At 37.5% G+C, this 24,991-nt stretch overlaps 2 protein-coding genes across 2 annotated transcripts in view; both read left to right on the top strand.

The window, feature by feature from the left end:
• LOC110676758 (cell adhesion molecule 2-like) overlaps nucleotides 1–8,091 on the top strand; it is a 99,284-nt gene extending 91,193 nt beyond the window's left edge. Inside the window, exon 9 of the transcript XR_002500694.1 lies at nucleotides 7,360–8,091. The gene's annotated coding sequence lies outside the window, so the exon portion shown is untranslated. The remainder of the gene's footprint in view (nucleotides 1–7,359) is intronic.
• Nucleotides 8,092–19,298: 11,207 nt separating this feature from the next.
• LOC5576176 (dyslexia-associated protein KIAA0319-like protein) overlaps nucleotides 19,299–24,991 on the top strand; it is a 79,823-nt gene continuing 74,130 nt past the window's right edge. Inside the window, exon 1 of the mRNA XM_021845850.1 lies at nucleotides 19,299–19,895. Coding sequence (XP_021701542.1) covers nucleotides 19,556–19,895 — 340 coding nt within the window. The 5' untranslated portion in view covers nucleotides 19,299–19,555. The remainder of the gene's footprint in view (nucleotides 19,896–24,991) is intronic.

Genomic DNA, 24,991 nt, shown 5'->3' with positions numbered 1-24,991 from the left:
CTGAAGAAATTCTTGGAGGACCTCCAAAAGAATTCCTGGAGGAACACCGAAAAAATTGCTTGAGGAACTACGTAATATTTTCTAGAGAAATTTGAAAAAAAAATCTGAATGGACTATGGAAAAAATCTCAGAAGAACTTTCCGGAAATTTCTGGAGGATCTCCAAAGGAATTTCTGGAAGAACTCTGAAAGATTTCCTGAAGGATCCATAAAGAAATTTTCGGCAAAAATTTCAAAAGAATTTTTTGAGAAATTTCTAGCGAAACTACGAAGAAGTTCCTTGAGAAACTACGAAAGAGTTCCTGGAGAAACTCGAAAGCAAATCCTGGAGGAATTCTGAAGAAATTCTTTGAGGAATACCCGGAGTAACGAAATTACTCTGAAGGAATTCCCGGCGGAGCTCTGGAGGATTTCCTTGAGGAAGTCTGAAGGAATTTCTAAAAAGACACTTCACGTTAGCGTAGCGTCACGCCGTTGCCGGGCGTCGGTCTTGGGCGAAACTTCTCCAGTTGCCCCGAACGTTTAAGTAGTCTTCCACTGCGTACAGCCAGCGTATTCGTGGTCTTCCCCGAAGCCGCCGACCTCAACCTAGTTCCCTGCTGAATATTATTTTCGCAATTCTTTCTTCCGACATTCGCATTAAGTGACCAGCCCACTGAAGTGTGCCGTATTTTACACGCTTGATAATATTCGCATCTTTGTACACTTGATACAACTCGTGATTCATGCGTCTGCGCCACACACCATTTTCGAGTTTCCCACCGAGTATTGTCCGCAGCACTTTACGCTCGAAAACAGCGAGAGCTTTCCGGTCTGACTCTTTCAACGTCCACGCTTCGTGCCCGTAGAGAGCCACCGGAAGAATCAATGTTTTATACAAAGCGAATTTTGTTTCCGTTTGCAAGCTGCGGGACCTAAGCTGGTTACGTGGTCCGTAAAAGGTCCTATTCGCAGCCACAACACGTCTTTTCACTTCGCGGGAAACGTCGTTGTCACATGTCACAAATGTTCCAAGGTAAACAAATTGTTCAACAACTTCAAACACATCCCCATCAAACAAAAAATTACTGGAGGAATTTCTGAAAGAACGACGGAATAATTACAAAAGGAACTATGACTGAAATCCAAAAGCAGTTTCCCTTTACAGCAGTGGTTCTCAACTGTTTTGGTTCCCGCGACCCTCCTTTGAAGCTTTACGAACGTCTGACGACCCTAAATGGGATGTTTTAAAAATCAATGTTATGGAATACCGAATCTCCTCCAATATTTTCCCCTTGCGTTCGCCACGCAGCTGATCAATCCAGAAGCACCAAGCTGTGGCTGTGATCGAAAAGCGAGGTTTTCTCAACTATATTGTACAATATACACAACGCGACTATTGAAGTGTTATCTAAGTACTGGACAGGCACTCCTACAAATCATGTCTGGTATTCCCACAACAAATCCTAATGGAGAAATCGTCAATCCAAAAATCCTGCTGTAATCTTTTGAGGAGTCCCACTATGAATTGATTCAGGAATTTACCTCGTATTTTCCAATAATAAAAACTTTGGCCACTTCCAGGATCACTTTGACAGGGGGCAATTTTTTCGGCTGAATTGTCTGAAACTTGTAAAAAGAAGCGCTTGTAAACAACGCATATTGTGATCAGTAATTTTGAAAAAAAAAACCTTGTAGTAGTGGAAATGAAGAGTGCAAAGAAATAAAATACTTCACAATGGAAATAACTCCGGGATCTCGCCAACTAATCACCAAAAATAAAAAATCGCAGGAAATCTCCGAAAACCTTGGATTTCGTCAGTAAGCTTGTAAAATCAACTAAGAATTAATCTTCAAATATTTCAAATATTTTATATTGATACCTCCAGAATTATCTTAGTTTTCAATATTCAAGATCACACTGGATAGAATTTTGCATGGCTGTGCGTTGAGTAACTATAACTGACTTTGCAACTCCTTAACTGACAGGATCATATTGACGATATTTTTCAGTATTTTTACAGTTGAAAGGAACTATTGGGGGTTGCGGCTGGAAGTTGAAACGTAGATTCTTCGACTATCTCAGAATTAAGACTGAGCTGTCGACAACAAGAGACAGATCATATATTCGCAAACTCGGTAAATAATATTCTCTTGAGACCAAACTGTATTAAGGCCCAAGTAAAAATGAAGCAAATGCCAAAAGTGAAAAAGCAGTTAAAATCGACAGAATCGTAAAAATAAGCAACACACAGTCTGTTTTACTTGCAAAATAATGAGACTATGTGTTTTTATTTTATTTATTGGTTGAAAAATGACATTTGCTCCATGTTTACTTGGGCTTGAAGATTCATCACATTTTTCGCGTTAAAAATCTAAAAGCCCATGAGCAATGATCCAATTGTAATAAAAAATCAGGCTTTGATACAATTTCGATTGTATCTCCCAACACCCACAAACCTATACAAACATTGTCAACATAGCTTCAGTCTTAAATAAAAACTCAAAAACGGATTTTTTGCTTACGAAACGTCGGATGTAGCAAAAATCCGTTTTTTGAGGTTTATTTTTTTAAGACTGAAAAGCCATAACCTCAAACATCAACATAACAGTCGTACCTCCAAGAAAGATTGTCACATAATCATAAAAACACGTTAAAAAAGTTGTAAATTCGATTTTTAAAAACAGCCAATAACCCGCTTTTTCCAAAACATTCAATCATCACTGCTTCAAAACGGCCGATGATTGGATTCTTTCTCCATCAAGATGGCCTACAATCGAAAAAAAAACGCAAACTGTCATTGGCCTTTAGTAGGTTGAGATGCCAATGACTCTCTCGTGCTCATTCGTTGGAAACCCAAAGGGCCTATCCTCGTGGCCACGGCACGCTAACAAAACTCATAAAAGGCCAATGGTCTGCTGAAAATCGAAAATGGGTAAAACATTTAATCTCATATTTTTTTTCCACCGTTTTGGCAGTTTTTCAATAATAATATCTTTTATTAACTGTATTGAAATAGTAAAATGCCATCAACGAGCTAAGATATCGTACAGATGTATTTAAATGCAGAGAAATAACAATTAAAAATGAAGTGATCAATATCATATCAAATTTTCCCTGATTGAATGATCTTAGGATCGGCCCTTTTAAATTTTTACGCGAGACTTATTCATCTGTTAGGAGAAACAACACTTGTTCTCAATTGCTTCGCGGACCTCCTGGGAACTTTTCACGGCCCCCTAGGGGTCCGCGGACCACCGGTTGAGAAACCCTGCTTTACAGCTCTGGGGGAACAATAGAAATATAAGTAGTAGAACGCTAATGGCGCTGTTGTCACAAAACTGAATTAATTTATAATAGCCTTTAACTGTACTGTTTCATAGTTTGTTCAATGCCATGTGGAAGAGGATGTTTTGTCATGTTTTTAAAAAAAATATTTGACACTTTGATGACCGGTACTCACGCTGTCAGCGCGTGGCCAACTAGATGTTGGTAACACGAACAATAGTGACATTAGCATTCTAAGGTTATTGCTTCTACTGGGGGAACAGTTGGATAAAATCCAGAAGAATTACTGAAGGGACTCCGGAGGAATTTCTAGAGCAACTCAGGAGGAATTACCGGTGAAGATACGATAGAATTCTAGGAGGAACTCTGAAGGAGTTCTTGGAGGAAGTCTGGACAAATTCATAGACAAAGGAAATCCTGGTGGAGCTATGGAGCAATTCCTGGAGGAACTCCGAAGGCGTTCCTGGAGAATCTCCGGGTGTGTTTCTGAATGAACTCGGAGGCGTTTCTAGAGGAACTCCAGGGTAATTGCATGATGAACTCCGGAGTAATTCCTAAGACTATAAGGTGGAAATTCTAAGGAGGAACTTTCCAGGAATTACTGGATGAAACCCAGAGGAATCGCTAGAGGAACTCCAAAGGATTTTCTGAAAGAACTCTGGTAGAATTTCCGGTGAAAATCCGGAGGGAGTTTCGAGACTACGTTAACGCTAACTAACGCTAACAAAATCCGGAGGGAGTTTCGAGGAATTGCTAGTTTAAATCCAGAGGATTTGCCTTAGGAAATCCCCAACAATTCCAGGAAGGACTAAAAAATCCTGGAGGAACTCCGGAAGAATTTCACGAAGAACTCTGAAGGAAGTTTTGGAACATTTCCTGAGGAACTCTGGAGGAATTCTCGGAGGGAATGTAGGGAATTTCTCGAAGTAGCTTCAAAAGAATTCCTAGTGGAACTCCGGAGCATTTCCGAGGAATTATTTGAAGAACTCTCGAGAACTCCTGGAGAAATTAAAAAAAAAACAGAAGGAACCAAAATAATTTCCGGAGGAATTCTTGGAAGAAGGTGGAATTTCTCCGGAGGCATTTCTGGAGAAAATTCCTGAAGGAAATTTTCGACCCCGGAGGAAATCCTTGTGAGAACCTTAAGAGGAGTTCTTTTGAGAAATCCCCAGATTAGTTCCTGGAGAAATTTCCCAGAGAAATTTCTGGAGGAAACCCCCATAGAATTGGGAAATCTCCGGATGAATGCCTAAAGCATATCCCCTGATGAATTCTATGCATAAATCCCGGAGGACGATTAGAGAAAACTACCACAGCAATTCCTGAGGGGAATTCCCCGGTTGAATTCTTGAAACAAATCCTCGGAGGAATTCTATGAGGATATCCCGGATGAATTTCTAGAGCATATCTTCGGAGCAATTCCTTGAGGGATTCCTGGAGGAATTTATGTAAGAAATCCCCGCAGATATTTATGGATTAAGTCCCTGGAGGAATCCCTGGAGGAAATCCCCGGATTAATTTCTGGAGGAAATTCTCAGAGTTCATGAAGATTTCCGAATGAATTCCTGGATGAAATCCCCAAAGGAATTTCTGAAGGAAATCTCCGGAAAATTTTCTGGAGGAATTCCTGGAGGAATTCTTGGAAGAAATCCCCGGAGAAATTCCTGGTGCAAATCTTCAAAACCTTCCGGATGAAATTTCTGGAGAAAATCCACGGAGGAATTCATGGAAAAAAATTTCCGAAGGAATTTCTGGAGAAAAACTCCGGCACAATTTCTGAAGCAAATCCCAGGATGATTTTCGGGAGTAATTCCTGGAGGTAATCCCCAGAAAAATTTCTGGACGAAATCCTCAGAAAAACTGCTGTTGGAAATTCCCTGAGAATTCCCCGGTTGAATTCCTGAAACAAATCGCCAGAGGGATTCCTGGAGAAAATCCGCGGAAGAGTTTTTGAGGGTATACCCGGAGGAATTCCTGGAGCAAATCAGCAGAGGAGTTTCTGGAGGAATTCCTGGACGAAATTCTTGGAAGAATTTCTGGACGAAATCCCCGGAAGAATTTCTGGAGGAAATTACCTGGACAATTCCTACAGAAAATCGGGATATCCTTGAAGCAATTATTGAAAATCCCGGAGGAATTCTTGGAGAACATTTAAGAAGAAATTCCTGAGGGAAATCTCCGGATAAAATCCTGTGGGAAATCTCCTGAAGCATATCTCCAGAGAAATTCCTGGTGGAAATCTCCGGATAAATTCTCTGAAAAATCCCCGGAGGAACTTTTTAATACAATTTCCAGAGGAATTCTTGGATAAAAACCCAGGAGGAATTGCCTTTAGGAGTTTCTGGAGGAAATCCCCGGAGGAATCCTTGGAGGAAATCCTTGGAGTTCTTGGAAAAAAATATCCGGAGGAGTTCCTGGGCGAAACCCCGAATGAATGTCTGAACGAAATCCCCGGAAGGATACCTGGAGTAAATCAGTATTGAAAAATAATAATAATAATAATAATAATAATAAATGATTCGATTCAAATTTTATGTTTTTTTTTGTTGTTGTTAGCCTGTTTTCTGTACAAGTATTTGACATTAAGATTTTAGAACGAATCCATGTTTGTCATATAACGTAAAAATCTATAGGGGAAATCAGGGTAAAACCGACACTGTGGGTAAGCTCGACACCCTTTGATTTTTCATGTTTTGAGCAGATTTTCATGCAATTTCCACCACGCTCTATCTTAACTTGTGAGATGTTGTGTTTCGAATGACATTACAACTGACACTACCAATAAACTGCCAAAATAAATAACAAAACCATATTGGATAACATAGAAGCAACAGCAGTTGCAATATTTCGCTGTTTTTCTTTAACTATTTCGCATGTGAAATTCTGATAATATCATTTTTTGTTCTGCGTCTACATCATCATTTACTATTATTACGTTGATACAACATGAAGGAGAAATTAATTTCTGGTTTTTCGACAGCTGAAAACGCTATTGAAAAATAAATGTACACTCGGGGTAAGATCGACACTTTCATTTGGGGTAAAATCGACACCTTTCTTTGCTTCATAATCTAACTTCAGGGAATCTTTCTAATCGGAAGACCATCTCTGTAGTTTATGTGAGTCTTTATTTTCGAATTACAGTGAAGTTCATGGATGGCGAATTTGTTAACATGTAAAATATGACACTATATGACTTGCCACAAGCTATCATTAAGTATTAAAAAAAAAATTTCTATGTTATCACGGTTCAACTAATTTGATGAAGCTTGAAGAAATTTTTCTCATTTTAAATTGAAGAAATAATAGAATTTGAAATATTTTCATAATCTTTTTGTTTATTTACAAACTATGAGGTTCTACAGTGTTTATCATCTAAAAATAATAACACTTTTCTGTTTTGTTAAAATAAAACATTATTTATTTTCAATACCAAACATTCGCTACAACTACATCTTCGTAAGCATTCCATGAACACAAATTAATAATCCATGTGTACTCACCCCAACTTTGTAACCTTAGTATGGGACATTTGAAATTTTCACATATATTTAGTGGATCTTTGGCGTCTCCTCAATAATTTACGTAATATGTGATTAATCCTTTGGAGTAAGGGTCATAAATGTCGAAAGTCACGTTTAAAGTATTCTTTTAAATATGCATTGTGATGGTGATGTTCACAACGTATAAATTCTACTCAAAATGGAAGTGTCGGTTTTACCCCAACAGGGTGTCGATCTTACCCGCACTCTAAATTGTTCCACCTAAAAATGATGAAATTTCAATTTGATTTAAATCACTATATAAGCTAATATATCATCCAGCGATCGCAAGGATTGATAGATTTATAACCAATATGTGATTCTACAAGAATTTTAGGTTCGTTTAACAAGCGAAAGTACACAAATTTTCTATCAATAAGCTAGGTGTGTCGGTTTTACCCTCCGAATTCCCCTATTTGCATAAATTCCATCCATGATAGTCACAACCTACCACCGTACCAGACCGATATTCATTACTAAAACCTATATCAAATAGTTTCCATCAAAGCCAATATGCCTTACAAAGTTGCACTTTGCTTTCTTGTTCCAGGACAAACAAGCGACAACTGAAGAGCCCTAAGTGGGAAAAGGTATCCTCACATCCCTAAGAAAAGAAAACTTCATATGATGACAAACCACTGGTCTCTGCAGAAGCTTGATAAACGGTGAAAACTATGTGGGTTGCAGACGTTGAGAAGCCGTATGAGTTGTACATTTGGAAATTTCGAATACTTTGGCTACATCGTATGGCAAGTTAGGCAAAAATGTTGCCAGCCGGAGACGAAACGATGGTCAGGCACCGCGGCACTCGAACCTACATGGGTATCCAAACATCCTTGTATAGATTGATAAATGCGCAACATTCGTCGATGCATGTCAAGGGAATATCCATTCAAACGAACGCCCCTACATCATGTAGATTCGTTGGTCCAGCAGCATCTCTCGATTGTATGAATTGCCGAAATTGTGTGATTTGATTGCCGACCAAACTCTAGGAAGGTGTGAAGCAACCGGAAGTCGAATTCAACGGTGTGATAAAAATTCAAATGTACCAAAGACATGTTTTTTTTTCATTTGCTTTTGAAATGATTCAACATCAGGACTCCAAAGCGTCACACAATGTAAGTTTTTTTCTGATCATTGTAACAATTTCAAGTATCAACATTATTAGTTGAGGCAAGCAAATAAAAGCTGAGAAGATGTAAAACAATCTAATTTATTTCTATCACTCCTCTGAAAAATCTTCTCAAGAAAAATCCTTCCGCTTGAATAACCGATATTTGTATAACGCAATTCTGTAAATATAGGCATAAGAGTGGTGTTTGTACAAACCAGTACACAAACACATTTAACAGAACAATATGAGTCATTACTTTAGACTAGTTTAGTTAAATCAATAGTCAATCGATGGTTAGCCCAACAACAATCTAATTGAACTGACAAATGCATTACATAAAGAATCGAACACTATAAAAGAATGCTCCAATATGCACCAGTTAAGCTATTCTTTGATAAATGCTGTCTAGATAATCTTTTTTCTATAGTTTTATCGGCTCTTTCAGTCTTTAAGCAACTGTAATTACTTTTGCTTCTACTTATCCGACGTTTCGGCGTATACTTTGTGTTCAAGGGTTCCTACAATTATAACTGACAAAATATTAGATTTTGAAAAGTTAAACAAATTTTAGAAATAAAAGTAATAATTGTATTGTGTGATTAACAGAGTTTGCACTTTTTTGAAATTTGACTTTTTACGGTCCTAAAATGCAAATTTTCAAAAAAATTTCTTTCAAAATAACTGCTAACTTTTTATCTTTGGACTTACTTTGTACTTATCATTTATGTGTGGCTCCAACTTGGCAGGAAAAAATATCATTTCGTCAGGAAAGCTTCGTAGGTGCATATTGGAACATTCTTCCCTAGATGTAAAACACAGAGACCCGTTTTTGGTTCGTACTAAAGAAACTATAAGCAAAGAAGCGAAATGTTCCAATTGGAATTCCAAGTTTACTGTCATTGTCATTCCAATCGAGCAAGAGACTTGTCAAACACTTTTTCACACAAGCTGAAAACGGCTCACACAAAAATGTTACCGCCCACGAAAATGTTGCTTCTTCTGAAGTAGCATGTTTTCTGAATACATGATTGTCGGTTGCAATTTTCATGCTTTTTATAAAGAATGCTCTACTCAATACATTGGTTTTCCATACATTCAGTCAATTTTTCATTCGTTACCCAAACCTGTGAAAATTCAACACATCAAACCTGTGACTCGCTTTTAGCGTGGGAATCAACATTGGCAGTGCTGTGTAATAGATTTGGCATAGTTGCTAGTTGATTTATATTGAATATGATCAGATTTCGTCTCTTTATAATTTAGACTCTTTAGTTCGTACACAGTTTCGTATGGCAATATTCGCCATGCGCTAAGACTCGACAGAATCAAAATTACGCAGGGTGGCTTGCAATTTTACGAAGCGAATCAACAAACCCGATTACTGTACCATAAACACCATTTTGTAGCGAAGGCCAATGCCGATGATGTGAATAAATGAATAGTGTTAAGGTGGAACAATAAAAGTAAAAATTACAATCAAATCCTTTCTTGGCCATGCTCCAAGCCACCATCAAACTGAAAATGATGACAGCCTATAATCCCAGATACAGGTAAATTACTTAAGAACTAAATCTGTTATTGTTTTGTTTGAACTGTCAACGTTGTCCGAATAAACCAATAAAACCAATAAAAAAAATCGATATACCATACCCACACGGTTACGGATCACTTTGGCGTTCAACATCGGATAACTCGTTCAAAACATAACGTTGACGTAAAACATATTTTTCTCATGTTATACTATTTGTCTTCTACCATTTGTAATGTTAAGCACAACAATTACAAAATTTATGTTGACAAGTAGAGCTGATTTTCGTAACATTGGTAACGCCCTGCTGTACAAATCAAATGGAGCTGTCACTATTCCGTACGGAAAAATGTGCCGCTCAAATTATTCGCAAGTAAAAGTGACCACTTCGCGTCATTCTGGATCTGAGACGAGACTCGCGATAGACGGTCCTTCTTTTTCCTGTGTTTGCTGAGTTTTTTTTCCTTTATTCCCACTTTGTGTTTATACCAATTATGCGCAAGCCGTTCAAACCCTCACATGAACCTCTCAGCAAAAAAATGATTGAGTTTGCGTCACATTGAATCATAAATAGTCATTTGAGTGAAATTTCAATGCCAGCAAACGTAGCAGACATTAGAAATTAATTAATCTTCTGCTTAGGGGCTTGTCCATTAATTATGTAAGGGGTTATGGGGGAGGGGGGGTTTGAGATTTCTTACGCGCCATACAATTTATTTTTAATTTTCATACAAAAAATCTTATCAATGGAGGAGGGGGGGTTGAAAAAACCCCGAAAATTGTCTTACGTAATTATGGATCGCCCTTAGAATTATTAGCAACTTTGGAAAAAACTGCTCTGCCGACTGAGGTTTTTAATAACAGTTTACTTTGAACACAATACTTTTCACTTTTTCAGCCATAAAAACGGTGGGCTGCATTTGACGTTTCGTGAGAGGGCACTGAGAAAATATCTACACGTCAAGGTCGTGTGTTTTACTTATAGATTTGCGCAATGAGAAAACCACATGTTTTGAGTGTGGTAGCCATATGGATTTCATCATTGATTTCACGGTATAATAACATGTGTATCAACATAAGGTTGTCATGTGAAACAAACATGAATTTCCAAATATTAAATCATGAAAACCAACTGATTTGCTTATTGAATTCGAAATGTAGTAGCTTTAGATAGTCATGTGTGATAGAACATGAATGTCATGGGACTGAAAGAAGAAATTTGGTAGAAGAACTTTTGCTCCCAAAATATGGATCCGAGGCTCCTCTGCTTGTTCGCAAGCTCTCTTTGATTTTTTTTTTTCAAATCAGTGAGCCAGCAACAAGCGGGGCGCCGCAAATCCATAATTTGGGAAGCCAGGGATAAGCATATTCCATTATTTTCGAAACTGAAAGCCAGGAAAATCTGTTACTGGAATCCGATTTTTCTACTAAACTATACATTATAATCAATGTTCTCTTATAGAAAGGTAGAATCTCGTATATCGGTCAACTTCACTAATAAAAGAAAAATCGAATTCACAAATTTCATCTAACACTTTCAGCTTCAAAATTTGCTTCTTCTCTTTTGGAATCATGATGATGACTGTCGTTCGACACGAGGTCCAACCGCAATTCAGTTTTTATGGCATCCCATGGGTTGATCACAAACAATTTAAGAAGCTTTGAACATGGAATGATAGCATAGCTCATCGATTTCATCATAACAATCTCATTGCGCATATCAATGAATCGACCAACTTGAACATGATGATTATAACACAGAAACCATAAGCAAAAACACTGAATCCGTGTTGGAGTGATGATCTATGGCATAGATCTATGCGTCCATAGGTTGACACAGTACGAATCTGAAGAGAGAAAACATCGGGAACTATGTGGAAAAAAATATGGAATCCCTGTTGTCCGGTTGATGAATCAATCCATGAAGCAAAACCAAAGGAATTTAATGTGTAACAACACACGAAGTTTGCAAGAAAATCATAGCAAATCGATATGGACGTTCATGAATCGATCCATAATTTTAAACACACAGATCGAGCGTGTGGATTTTTCGCAGTGGGGAATCTGGGCTGCATATGACGTTGATATTTTCCTCTTCGCGATCTCTCTCAGTTCTGGATCAGCTGTCAAAATTACTTTGGTAGTAATTACCAATTTGGTAGGAATTTGGTAGTAATTAGCAACAAATTGTACTTGACCGCTCTACTTAGGATGTGGATACCAGGCTCCAAAATGCGAAATCATCACCTCCAATTTTATTTCTAATACCCACCGTTCTATGAATTATGGTGCGCGCGTCGATCGTCCGCAAGTTTCTCGTTTAACAATCAATTCGTCATCAAACGTCAACATCCCCACCGCGCAAAATCGCTTAGTGTTTTGCAGGGGGATTTTAACCTCAAAATTGCCAAAATACCTCCAAATCATCACCTCCAAGTCAGTTCTAATTTCCTCCGTTTGTATGAATATGGTGGCGCGTCGATCGTCGCAAGTTTAATCGTTAAACACGTCAATAAGAAGTGCCGTCAGCATCAGTGTTGTCCAAGACTCATTTCACCTCCCCTCCATCTCAGGAATACAACGCATGTGAAGCCATGAACTGTTATAACTGTGCGTTGTATTCCTGAGATGGAGGGGGAGGTGGTTGGGCTTGAGTGTTGCACATGGATCCGACAGTTTCGATCTCGGTGGGCCGCCAATTCAAAGTTTCGGTGAAATGATTCGCACTCACTCACTCACTCCATTTCATTTCACCGAAACTTGAATTGTGGCTCTCTGGGATCAAAATTGATCGATTTTTGTGTGCAGTACTCAGCTTAACCATCTGCTTTCTATCTTAGGAGGATAGAGCATGGGTTGTAGTAGTTCGTGGCTTCGTAGTTCGGAAAATGTTATTTTCGGGGAAATGAGTCTGAGCAACACTGGTCAGCATTCATAAACACCCACAGGTGGTAAAATCAAACGTTGTAGCATAAATCATGCTCGTTCTTGCGCGCAGATTTAGTATGATTCTTCTTTGGAAAACATTTTTCTTGATGTTGATTCTAAATACCCGATTATTAGCAACTTCTAACTAGTGATCAATATAATGGGATAGGAAATGATTGTTTTTAATTAATTATGAATCGTGGTTTACGGCTAACTAGCCGAGTGAAAAGCTTAACAACTACCGAAAAGCTAAACATTACGATTCTATCCCATTACCCCGAAATCCCATTACCCCGAATGCCATTAACCCGAACGCCATTACCCCCGAATTTAGCAACCCCGAGCGACCCCATCACCCCGAATGACATTACCCCGAATTCCAAAATCATGGGGAAATGTCATCAATATCATTATGTCAAGATAATTGTGAATTCGGGGAAACAGCATTCGGGTGATGGAATTCAATGGTACATTCGGGGTAATGGGAATTCGGGGTGATGGGATTCGGGGAAATGGCATTCGGGTAATGGGTAGAATCAAACATTACATATTGGCTGTTTAACGATAAACTTGCGACGATCGACGCGCCACCATATTTCATATAAACGAAGTTTATTAGAACTAACTTGGAGGTGATGATTTGGAGGTTAATTTGGCAATTTGGAGGTTAAAATCACCTCCAAACACCTAGCGATTTTTGGCGGTGGGATGTTGACGTTTGATCCACGATTACTCTGCAATTAAATTAAATGGATAAATTGATGTGAAGTTTTGCGAAAAAGTTACACGTCTCCTCGGTGAGGATCGAACACACGACTCCCTGATCTCTAGTAAGGGCGCGTTACCCCTACGCCACGAGAGAACTCATGGACGAAGAAAGTTAACCTGATTCAATTTCAGCTCAATAACCAGCTCTCGTAGTTGTTAAACTTTCACTCTGATAGTCGTTAGCGGTTAGCGTAAACCACGATTCATAATTAATAAATAACAAGTATTTATCGAGCAACGGACTCATATTCCGTAACCGGTCGTTTGAGAACGTCGCGACCCATTGGAAGCCCACACAATAGAAATCTCAGCCAGCACGTCGGTAGCGAGTGATGTGTGGTACCTATTTCACTACCTAAAAAATTGGGGTGGATAATAACAGAGTCTATGAATGGAGAATTGCGCGAAGACTGAAACCAAGTCTACCTATTGAACCGTCAAATCGTCAACCTATCGAGCAAAATAAACAAACACGTTTTGGGGCGAAGAAGTATTGTTATCGTGACGAAATAAAAAAATATTGCTACGGTTTAAGTTAGAGTTCATTATTTATTCATAACGCTAAATTGGCTACCAGTGGTTCTCAACCTTTTCGAAGCCGCGACCCCCTTTGAAGCTTTACAAAAGTCTTACGGCCCCTAAAGATGGATGTTCTTAAAATCAATGTTTATGGAAAACACTGAATCTTATCCAATGATTTACCCTTCCGGTCTTCACGCGGTTGACCACAACAGATCTTAATGAAGAAATCGTCAACGCTAGGATCCTGCTTTAATGTTTTTGAAGGAGTCCCACTATGTCTACCACTATCTACCTATCTGTTTTTCAAATTTATCTATCTGTTTTCCAATGATATGACAAGGAATTTCCATGAGGGATCTTGATAAAATTCAACAATTAATGCAGGGAAAGTGGGATAAACCATTGGGATTTTTCGTCATCCGATTGTCTGAAACACAACAGTAAGTCTCATTTTTGTACGGTTCAGAATGAAGTTAAGAACTTTGGCGCTTCCATGATCCACTTTGACAGAGGGAATTTTCTCGGCAGAATTGTCTGATACATGGCAATAAGAAGAGCTTGAAAGCGAACGAATATTGTGATCAAATATGAGCTCAGTAGTTCAAAAAACCCCTCTAGAATGATGATCAAAAAGGCAAACAAAAAATACTTTACATGGAAACACTCAGAATTCTGCTAATAAAACCGTCAAATATTCCCAGGAGATAATTGCAGATTTCTTGTGTTCCTTGCGAGTCGTAGGAAGAATTATAAAAAAAAAACAAAATCGTCGGTAAATCTCTATAAACTTTGGATCTCGCCAGTAAGCTAGCAATATCTACGAAGGATTTAAGTCGCAAATATTCCAGATATTTCCTATGGATACCTACAGAAATTATCCTAGTTTTTTGATTTTCAAGTTCACCCTGGAATATAATTTTCATGGATGTGCGTTAAAGTAACTATAGTTGACTTGCAATTCTTAACTGTCATGATTACATTGATGGTATTTCTCAGTATTTTCACAGTTGGAAGGAAGGAACAAAATAGTTTAAAAGTACTTCACAGATCAATAATTTTCAACTCGGTGATAATGTTCTCTTGAAACCAAGTTGGATTAAAAATTCATTCACATTTTTCGCGTTACAATTAGGTCGGTGTTAAGTCAGAGGGGACCAAGTACAAAACTTGGGAAAATAGGATTATTCTCTCATTAGATGCGAAATTACCTTACCTCCGTTTTTACTTTGACCAGATTTGATAAATGCTGTAAACTCCGAGAGATATGTAAACAAATTTACTTTGGATGAACAATAAAAATCGAAAAAAAGTGTGCAGTCAGAGTGGACCAAGTGCTTATTACCAGAATATCGAAAATGATCGGCACGCTGAGGCAATGCGAGAAAAATAAAAAACATTTCAAGAGATTTGTCAGATTTTTCGACATCGGAATGATTTCTTATACTTATCCATCAATAGAAATTTATAAATATTACTTAATTCAATGCATTTGATTTGATTTTTTGACCATTTTACCATATTTGGATGAGTGGTCAGAAATTGCCACAATTTCTATGCAGACAGAGCGGACCAAGTGTTGAAAAAGCAATAAACTGATTGGTTATTGCATTTTTTGAGTCAATTTCAGAGTCCGATAGAAGCTTATGGTAGTTCTGTGGTGTATGTATGGAATGTGCTAGAACCCGCTTATTGGAAAAGTATATTTTGGTCGGTACTAAAGATTTTGAACTTGGTCCACTCTGACTGAAACACATATTTGAATATTTCTGGTCTTCAATGCCCCTGACCCTGTCAAATCTTAATTTTCAAGCTATCGTAATGCCACTGATCTCGGTATAGATGAAGGAATAGAATAGAAGAATATACGATACTTTGTGTCGAAGGGTCTTGATAATCTGCTTATCTTAGAGATATGCACCCTGTTTGACCATGCAAGCATTAAATGATTGTTATTTTCCTAGAAATTGTTCAGTCAGAGTGAATCAACTCACTGAACGGTGGTCTTTAGTTCAGTCAGAGTGGACCAAGTACACATAGTCCATCAAAAATCGTTCTATCAGAGGTTTGGATTATGATTTTTCATGATTATCACTTCACATTGTATTGTTTGGAAGTAACACGAAGATGTGTAGAAATATTGAACCACAATTTAAACGAGTTAAAAAATACAGAGCGTTAGACTTTAAACCTATTTTTCTAAAAATGTGAAAAAATTTGACTTGGTCCACTCTGACTTAACGCTGACCAATTCTAATAATCAAATTGCAAAATAAATCGGGCTTTGATACAATTCGATAGCATCTACTAACACCCACAAACTATGCAAACATTATCATAAAACTTACTGTTTTAAACCCGATTCTCAAACGACTAATCATCGCTTTTTTCAAATCGTTCATTGTGGTCTTCTGTTCAAAGCGGCCAATTATCGGATCTAATCTCCGTCATGAGGCCTAACAATCGGAAAGTTTTTGCAAACTGTCATTGGCCTCCACCATACTAAGGCCAATGACAGTTTGCAACTCTCTCTTGCTCATTCTTTTGAAAACCTAGCCTTGGGACATGGCACGCTAACAAAATTCATAAATAGGCTTTTCGAATCAAAAATGGTCCAAGCATTTAAACTAATAATGCAGTTTTTAGAATAAAATCAATAATTAACATGTGGTAATAGTAAATCATCAAATCAACGAGCAATAAATCATAAAGATTGATTTAAAATATTGATAAATGGGAATTGAAACCTCAAAAGGATTGGCCCTTTGAGATGTTACGCGAGACTTATTCATCAATTAGGAGAAACGCTAATTTGCACATCTTTTAGATTAAAAATGGTTCAAACGTCATTTAGCTTCTGGAACGGAGTAAATTGAAATGGAATGCTGTGGAACGGAAACGCAGAATCGAAACAAAACAGTGAAAGAGGTGACCAGAAACACGGTTCTAGGGTGACTAGATGTTCAAATTAAAAATGAACCTGATGGTTTGCATGAGGTATCGTTCAAATTAACGGGGGTGTACGGTATTTTGGTCACCCATCCACCCCCTTGTAACGCTTTTGTATGAATATTATTCAGTTTTTGTATGGGCCGTAACATCGTTTGGACAAGCACCCACCCCCTCCAGCGTTATGAAATTTGTGAATGGGCCTTTACGGTGTGATACGATGAAAGTAACAAAATAATTGCTCTTTAGGGCCTATAATTTGTGAATGAACCCCCTTCTTGTTACATGTAATGTAACAGTAATGTATGTAATCTCCCTCCACCATGAAATGCAAATGAAATTTAATAATCGATACACAATTTGATAGTTTGCAGACTACACTGTAAACTTGACATTACCCTATAAGGTGTAAAAAATACCCACTTTTTTCTGATATATGAAGCTGTCAAAAATAGGGGCATTTCAAAATTTTGCATAATGGGTAAATTTTGCCCATTTCGTAAGTTCCAAATGGTTTACTCTTTAATGGGTGAAGAAAATCTTATGTCTTTATCTTTATGTGCGACCGAAGTTGTATCCTGATCGCAGGTTATTGAGCAGTATCTTGCAGGTTAGTGATAAATCGAGATTTATCACTCATCTCGTTCTTAATTAAAGAAATATTGATATTCTTACAGAATGAGTCGGCTAAACAAAATGTTCGGTATGATATGGCATCATGATTAGTCATTGCGGCCTGGAAGCGAGACGCCACACAGAAACAGCGACCATGTCCGGGAGCTAATTATATGAAAGATAGCATGCTCACAAGATATAGAACATTAATTTAATAAAATTTCTATAAACTGCTAAACAAAACGCCCAATTATTTGTCTGCACATTATTCATTACTATTAATTAATATCATATAATATTCAAGTCAAAAAAAGAGTAAAATTTACTCTCATTCCAAAACAAAATTCATTTGGAATAGAGGGTAAAAATCACTCGTTGACTTGACGTACAAGCGGTTTACTCTTTAATGAGTAAAGGCCCTTTACTCTTTTTAATGAGTTAAACTAGTTTCTCTCAAAGAGGGTACTTTTTTACCCTTTAAAGGGTACTTTGGTCTTACAGTGTATACATTAGTTATTCAACCCAGATTTACGCTACAGATGCGGCTGTATTCGATCAATTCCCAGAGGGCAAACGGCTAAGAGAAATTCACTGTTTTTTTCAGTTGCTCGTCGCGCTGAAAACGAAAAAGATCAAAATTTTTAGTTTATGCTGTTTGTCGTATGTTCTGTTGCAATCTCTATTAAACATTTCATTGTTATTACTTTATAATTACAAAACCAGAGATCAATTTCAATTTCGTTCTTTGCGACTTCGAGACAAAAAAAAATCGAATTGAGAGTGCATTAAACATTTGAGTGAAGTCACTGGAAAGCGCAGTAAAATAGGTGGCCAGAATAATTAAATGATTTGTGATTGGGGAACTTGTTGCCAGTTCTCTTTGCGCAAACTCTCCATTCATAGACTCTGTGTTGTCCCATTTTAAATAAAAAATTGTTAAGGCACTATAGTGAAACCTCCATGAGTCGATGTTCCATGACTCGATATCGACTCATGGAACAATACGCATCCAATCGCAAAAACGCAACATACTGTTAGCCATCTATACTTTAGTAGCGCAACTAGTCTGTGGATGAGAGATTTGATTTTTTACGCATTCATCACAAGCCTCTGTGGGGAAAAATGTTTTATTTTCCTGATAAAAGATAGTCAACAGTGAAACGGTTAAGTGGAAAAGGTAGAAATATCCATGTTCTATGTTCTACATTCGTTTGTTTGTTATATTATTCCACTACTTTCATAAAAATTGGGATCCGGCAGTAGGAGCACTAGTTTGAGGTTGGAAAACCAAAATATGTGAGGTTAGTTTCATTGCAATTTTCGCCTGAGCGATTTTTGCACTTGAATAAAACACGTTTCGAAACATTCTTCGCTGCCTCTAAAAATACCATTGGATGAAAAAATGATTTTTCTACCATTGGATTTCATTCAATTTCATACATTACTTTACTTAAGCGGTAAAAATAAATATTTTGTTCCGAATTATATGTTGTGATAACAGCGCCACTAGCGTTCTACTACTTATATTTCTATTGTTCAAATATTACGTAACGCAACGGGGGGTGGGAGGGGACCTAACATACTGTAACGGTTCATACAAAAATTCAAAATTTTCCGTACAAAAAGCTGTTACGTGGGGGTGGGAGGGGGTCTAAAATTAACAAATTTTGCGTTACGTAATATTTGAATGAACCCTTTGGATGAGAGTGAATCCAACTCATGCACTGAGTGGCAATCTTTTGATGTGTTTGCTTACCTGCCATGGCGGGCTTAAAACAACACGCACGCTAAAAATATCACATACTGATATTGCTGTTCATAAATTCAGATAAATCATCAATTTTCTCCACGAAATTTCAACATTTCGGCTTTTAGTTTCAAACGTACACATACTTAACATAACGAAAAGTTGTTTATATAGAAAACATGTTTAAAATCATGTTTTCTGCTTATCCTATTCAAAGGTTCCGGAGCTCGCTCGCGAGCGGTAGGCGGGCACTTTTTTTTAATCACATGCGCGCGGGATTGTGGAAAATCAAAACAACCCGGACCGCTTCTGTGACAGGACTGTCATATTTTGCATTCAGTTTTTCACCACGAAAAAAACACAATCACCCAAAATTGCAAGTACGAAACCAAATTTCAGGAAAATCAGAGTTATCTTTCTATTCGGAAATGCTGTGAATAGTGGAAAACATTCCGGAGTGAGTGGTCATACGAGTGCAAAACGAATCCTTCGCGGAGGGGGTCGATTTTGGGGATAAAAACCGAACGGAAAATTTCGTTCCCGAGGGTGTGCAAGTGATAAGAGAAAAAAGTGCCATGATTTCATTTCTACGACGTCGACGGAATAACATTGCACGGAGGATAATGGACCGGTACCAGCTTGTGCCGGTGCTGATAGTGGCCTCACTGCTAATTCTGGTAGGATCGGCAACTTCGAGCCTCCCCCATGATTCTCCAACCGCGGCAGCTGGATTGACTGCCTCCTCTTCTTCCGGGGAGCATTCTTCGATGGCCAGTGGCGGAAGCAGACGGCGACAGGATCACGACCAACAACAACAGCAGCAGCAGCAGCAGCAATCGATAGATGCTCAGTCGCAGGAAACGAAATTATGTCCACTCATGATGAGGCATGTTTTCGATGGATATGCCCCCATTGGTAAGTGTGCCCTGCTTTGGGAGGTGTGTTCCATGCAGTGATGGAAATGGGAAATCAGCGTGATATCATTAAGCTGTTGCTTGTTGGCTGTCGGGAATTTGAGTTATGATCATGTTCCAATGGAACGCCTGGTATTGCTAGCCAGGTGGGAGGCCTGTTGCTATACGTTATCGATTCTATGCAGGATCATGCCAAAGACAATCAGATTCGAAGCCCTAGTGTAGTTTGTCACATGTCCAATATTGTTGATTTACCCTTCACAATATTATAGTCGCAGGGAGATGGTAATGGATATTTCTTTGACCTCCCTGGGCATAGAGTAGGGTAGGACGGAGCCCGACCAACAAGTCTTCATAATTGGGTTGTTTAGTGATGAAAAACTCATAGTTTTTTGTAACTTTATCGGAAGAGCACGATTTTATTGCGCTTCAATACCTTAATTCAAGCGTGTGCTAGAATAAGGGCGTAAGTCGCATGATCGATTTCTCTTCATCGACCCTCTCTTATGTGAATGAAGGTGACAAAATGCGGGTTTGTCAGCATTTTTTCATCCCAGGACGCAAGAATGCATCGCTGCCTAGCGTCCTGAAGTGAAAAAATGCTGACAAATTCGCATCTTGTCACCTTTATTCACAGAAGAGAGGATCGATGAAGAGAAATCGATCATGCGACTTACGCCCTTATTCTAGCACACGCTTGAATTTTGATATAGTAAATCGAGAGGGATTCGCGATAAGGGCCTATCTGACAATTCAATAACAATGAGAAAATAAGCAATGAAATTCTCATGTGCAATTTTAAATCCCAATTGGAGAAAATATACTCAAACTCTAACCTTTTCACTATAATACACATTTTATAAACCTAGTTTTAAAATCCTCATCAATACCACACACATCTCCTACAATTTCCCTAGCTATTTCGTACTAAAAAAATATTATAAGGTTTCGCCTTAAACGCATTCAAGAATGCCAGTATCGCCCAATGTTATGAGCCTGTAATCGATATTATTTTCAGTGTCGCCTATTACTTATGCGCCGTGTTTACATTCTGGTTTCAATTAAGCCCGCCATGTACGCCTTGTTTATTTTTTGTTTGCAGTGTCGCCGTTTACTCTCGCCGTGTTTTGATTTCGATTTCAGATGCGCCCATCACTTTGATAAACAAAAACACAGGCGTAATCAATAAAGTGTGTGGTTTGGCATGAGGTGAAGTTTCGTCTTCTACAAATTTGCGTTTTTTGAATAGTTAAATTATCGATAGGGGAAAAGTTCAAATGCAGTGAATAGACAATCGAGCTACAATTTCAACGCTATATTTTCTTAAATTGTGTACATTTTGTCAGTTTCGCCTGATTCGCGAATCTTTCTAGAAATGATTAAAAAAGATTTCATTCCGTCCACTCAATAACATTTCAATTTACATAATGACAGCTCGTCCCGAAGTTAAATTTGCCGAGGGGTGATTCAAACGCGATTTCCATATTAAATTCAAACGTGTTTTAAAAATAGTTCCAAGGCACGGAAAATTATGAAACTTTGGATTCTGGCTCAGTTTTTAACGTAGAATAAGAATATGTACAAAACAGGATACCCCAAAACAAGCCAATTCTTTATAGATCTTTAACCAACGATGGCGATCGCTAACGGTTCAAAACGAATCTATATCGATCGCTATCGAAAATCACTGACTGGTTGACCGGGAGCAAGATGAGAACCCTTCAGTTTTGCAGGCTGATTGATTACATTTTATTAAAATGACAGATTGATTACATAAAAAAAATCTCTAATTACTGTGTGAGTGCTCCCAAAAACGCTAAGCCGAGAAGCAGGCTTTGTCCCAGTGTGGACGAAATTACAAGAAAGAGAAACTCTAAAGTCACTTTAACAATTTTTACGATTGAATTGTTTGTCAATAATGTAGACAAAAAAACTCAAAGGAGAGTCTCTAAAACGTCTCTATTTTTAATGGAAAGTCTCTAACCCTTTCTTTCCCACAGCTTTGTTCGACAATTTAACTATCAAAATAGCGTTTCTAAAAAAAGTGCTTGAACAAAAGTTGTTCCAAATAAGCTATATTATTCAAAACCACAATAAAATTGTTTGATTGTTTTTCAATAGTTAGTTGATTGTTTTTCAATAGTTTGAACCTTAGGTCACTTATTTCGATGTTTGATAAAACAAATGAGCGTATAAATTTATTCCAATTATTATTGAGCATCTTGTACCAATTCGTTGAAAATTGGTGGATCACCTGTGCTTCCATATGAAAGAGAGGGCTAAGTCTCTTTTGTAACCAAAATGGTCTCTAAAGTCACTATTTTCCTATTTTTCTTGCAGTAAATTCTGATGCATAGTTCTAGCGGCTCCAGAAAAACCATGAAAGTCTAATAAGTCAAACCCAACTACATCCAGTAATTCTCACAGGAATTACCCTGAAAATTATCCGAGAAACTACTTCAGGATTTCCTCCAGAGGTTTTTCTAACAATTTGTCAACAGATCCCTCTAGTAGTTTGTCTAGCAGATCGTCTACGACTTTCACAGTTCTTACGAGAAAATCCTCAAAAACTCACTAGAGAGTTTTGAAAAAACAATGAAATTTTACAGGAAACTTTAAATTCCTCAGAGAATTCCTACGCCGATTTTTTAATTATTCCTCCAGTCATTTTCATATTTCTTCGTGAAATCATCAAAGGTTTGTTTGGGATTATTCCAGGAATGAATAGCTCTCCCGAGAATTCCTTAATAAACTCAACCAGAGATTGCTTATTGTTTTCCCAGTGGCGTCTCGTCCTTTCGTGCACTACACAGTCAAAGTTTTCAAATTAATACATTTAAAATGTATGTTGTAATCCTCAATACTTGTAACATTCGTAATGTGCAGTTGCTTGAAAATGTTTTTTGCCTAATTGGTGCATCGCCCTCAGTGAACAAAGCCAGTCTCCACCGTTTGACTCTCCCTCCCAAGGACTCACTCAGACAGCAAGCGAGAACAGCAAAGCAAACAAGACAAACTGCCATGCGTCTCCATCGTATTGCAGAGAATGTCCACTTCAGCATGTTCACGAAAACAAGCAGGAATGTGCATTTGTATTGGCATTTCTAGACCAACAGTGGCGTTGTATCGGTAAAATCTGGTTCACTCAACTTTCTGCACCCGAGAGAGAAATTGCCCATATGGCGCGGTTTGCGAGAATTGAGACGTCTGCTGTTGTAAGAGAAAGCGTCAACGCCATAACATGCGTTGCATGGAGCTTTCAGGAGTCGCGCGATACTAGGCGACTGTTCTTGCTCGACGGACTGACGGCTAATAAATTGCGTTGCGTCAGCGTTCAACAGTCAGTCATCATTTCACTTAAAAGCTTTGATGTAGGTATAAAATATAGTGTACAAGGAAATGTCCCAGCTCTGGAAATCGTTCAAAAATAGAGAAATTGTGATACAATTAACAAGAATTAAAATTTAGAACAACACCTTTAAAGGCAATGGAAATTCACAATTTCGCGGAAGCCTAAAAATCCACGAAATTTGGCTTGCATTGCAAAACGACTCGAGGTTTTATCAAAAATATTATAATCGTTTAATTTCAAGTTGAACGTCTTTCTGGCTTGCATCGTATAAGTCGTTATGCAAAATTCTTAAAACGTTCAATAAACAACAAATATAATAACTGCAAGACACTTGAAGATTGCGTCCAGTGTTGGAAATTACATTAGAAGATGATTTTTTTTACTGAAATACATTTTAAAGCTCAATTGCAAAATTCGTGTTCCTAATTAATTTTAAGCGGTCAGTGCACAAGTAATCAAATTCATCACGGGACGCCTGTGTGTTTTTCTTCAGATTTTTTAAGGAATTTTTCCAACACTTCATCCAAGAATTACTCTAGCAGTTCTTCCAAACATCAATCGAGTTGTTATTCAAATAAAATCTTCATGAATTCTTCCATTCAATTTTTCACACCAGCACATACTATAGCATTTATTCCAATCCTTTAGATACTACTTTTGATCTGGAATTGCGTTCGATGTTTTTTTGTAGAAACTCTTCCAGAAAATTCTAAAAAATATTATCCAGGGATTTGATTGATTGATTTTTTTTATGGTAGTCCATTCGCTGTAGCCTGGGATATCGCTCTGTAGCATGGGACACTTTTTCTTCTTTCTGGCGTTACGTTATAGAAATTATCTACAAAAAGTATTTTTGGAATGCCTTTCGGCTTCGAATCTTCACAGGAAATTTATTGAAAACTCCCAGGAATACTTTTGTTCCCGAAATTAGCATAGCGGTTAAGTAAATTGGCGAAATTGGGCATCCAAAAGTTGAAGAAGGAATTCTGCTAGATTTCAAGAATATTTTCTAAAGAAGATTCTGATGGAGCTCCTAGAGAAATTTATTTTTTAATTCATTAGAGAGATTTCAATTATCCTGTAATTATTCATCTCCAGAGAAAAGAATATAGATAATCACTTATCTTTGATAATAATAAATCTTCGAGCTATACCTATAAGTAGATAAGTCTTCTGAAGACGGCCTTACAGTTGAGGTCGAAATACGCGTATCTGTCAAAGGATACAAACTCTAGTGGAATTAAATGGTATAGTACTAAATTCGTTTTTTTCATCTGTTGTTTCGTTATCTATCTTGTTTCTATCTACTTTAACATTTTGTTGTTTCTCCTCCTTTGGCACGACGCTTTCTCGAAACTTAGTTCAAAAAATCATTCTCCAAAAGCAACATTTTAAAGAATCCAAAGGAAAAAAATAATTCTAGGAGTTTTGAATAAAATCAGGGTTCTTATAAGTAATGCAAAAAATTCCTAACAGTTTTAAATCGTGAATTTTATCATAAGACAGTTTTGGTAATGTTCTCGAAAAATATCTCCAATATTTTCACGTTAAACTACTATAGTTCTACCACAAAAGTTAAAAATATTTTTTCAAAAAAGTTTTTTTAGAATTTCTGCAAGTATAAAAAAAATAGTTTTTAGATTAATCAGTTCGCCATACTACCATGAAGTTTCGGAGTTCATGCAAAACATTTTCTAAAATATTAGATACAAACACCTTAAAAAAATCCATCTGTTTGAGCATCA

This window comes from Aedes aegypti, chromosome 2, assembly GCF_002204515.2.
Source record: "Aedes aegypti strain LVP_AGWG chromosome 2, AaegL5.0 Primary Assembly, whole genome shotgun sequence".
NCBI classification, from domain to species: Eukaryota; Metazoa; Arthropoda; class Insecta; order Diptera; family Culicidae; genus Aedes; species Aedes aegypti.
This window is presented reverse-complemented; position numbering and strand designations above follow the sequence as displayed.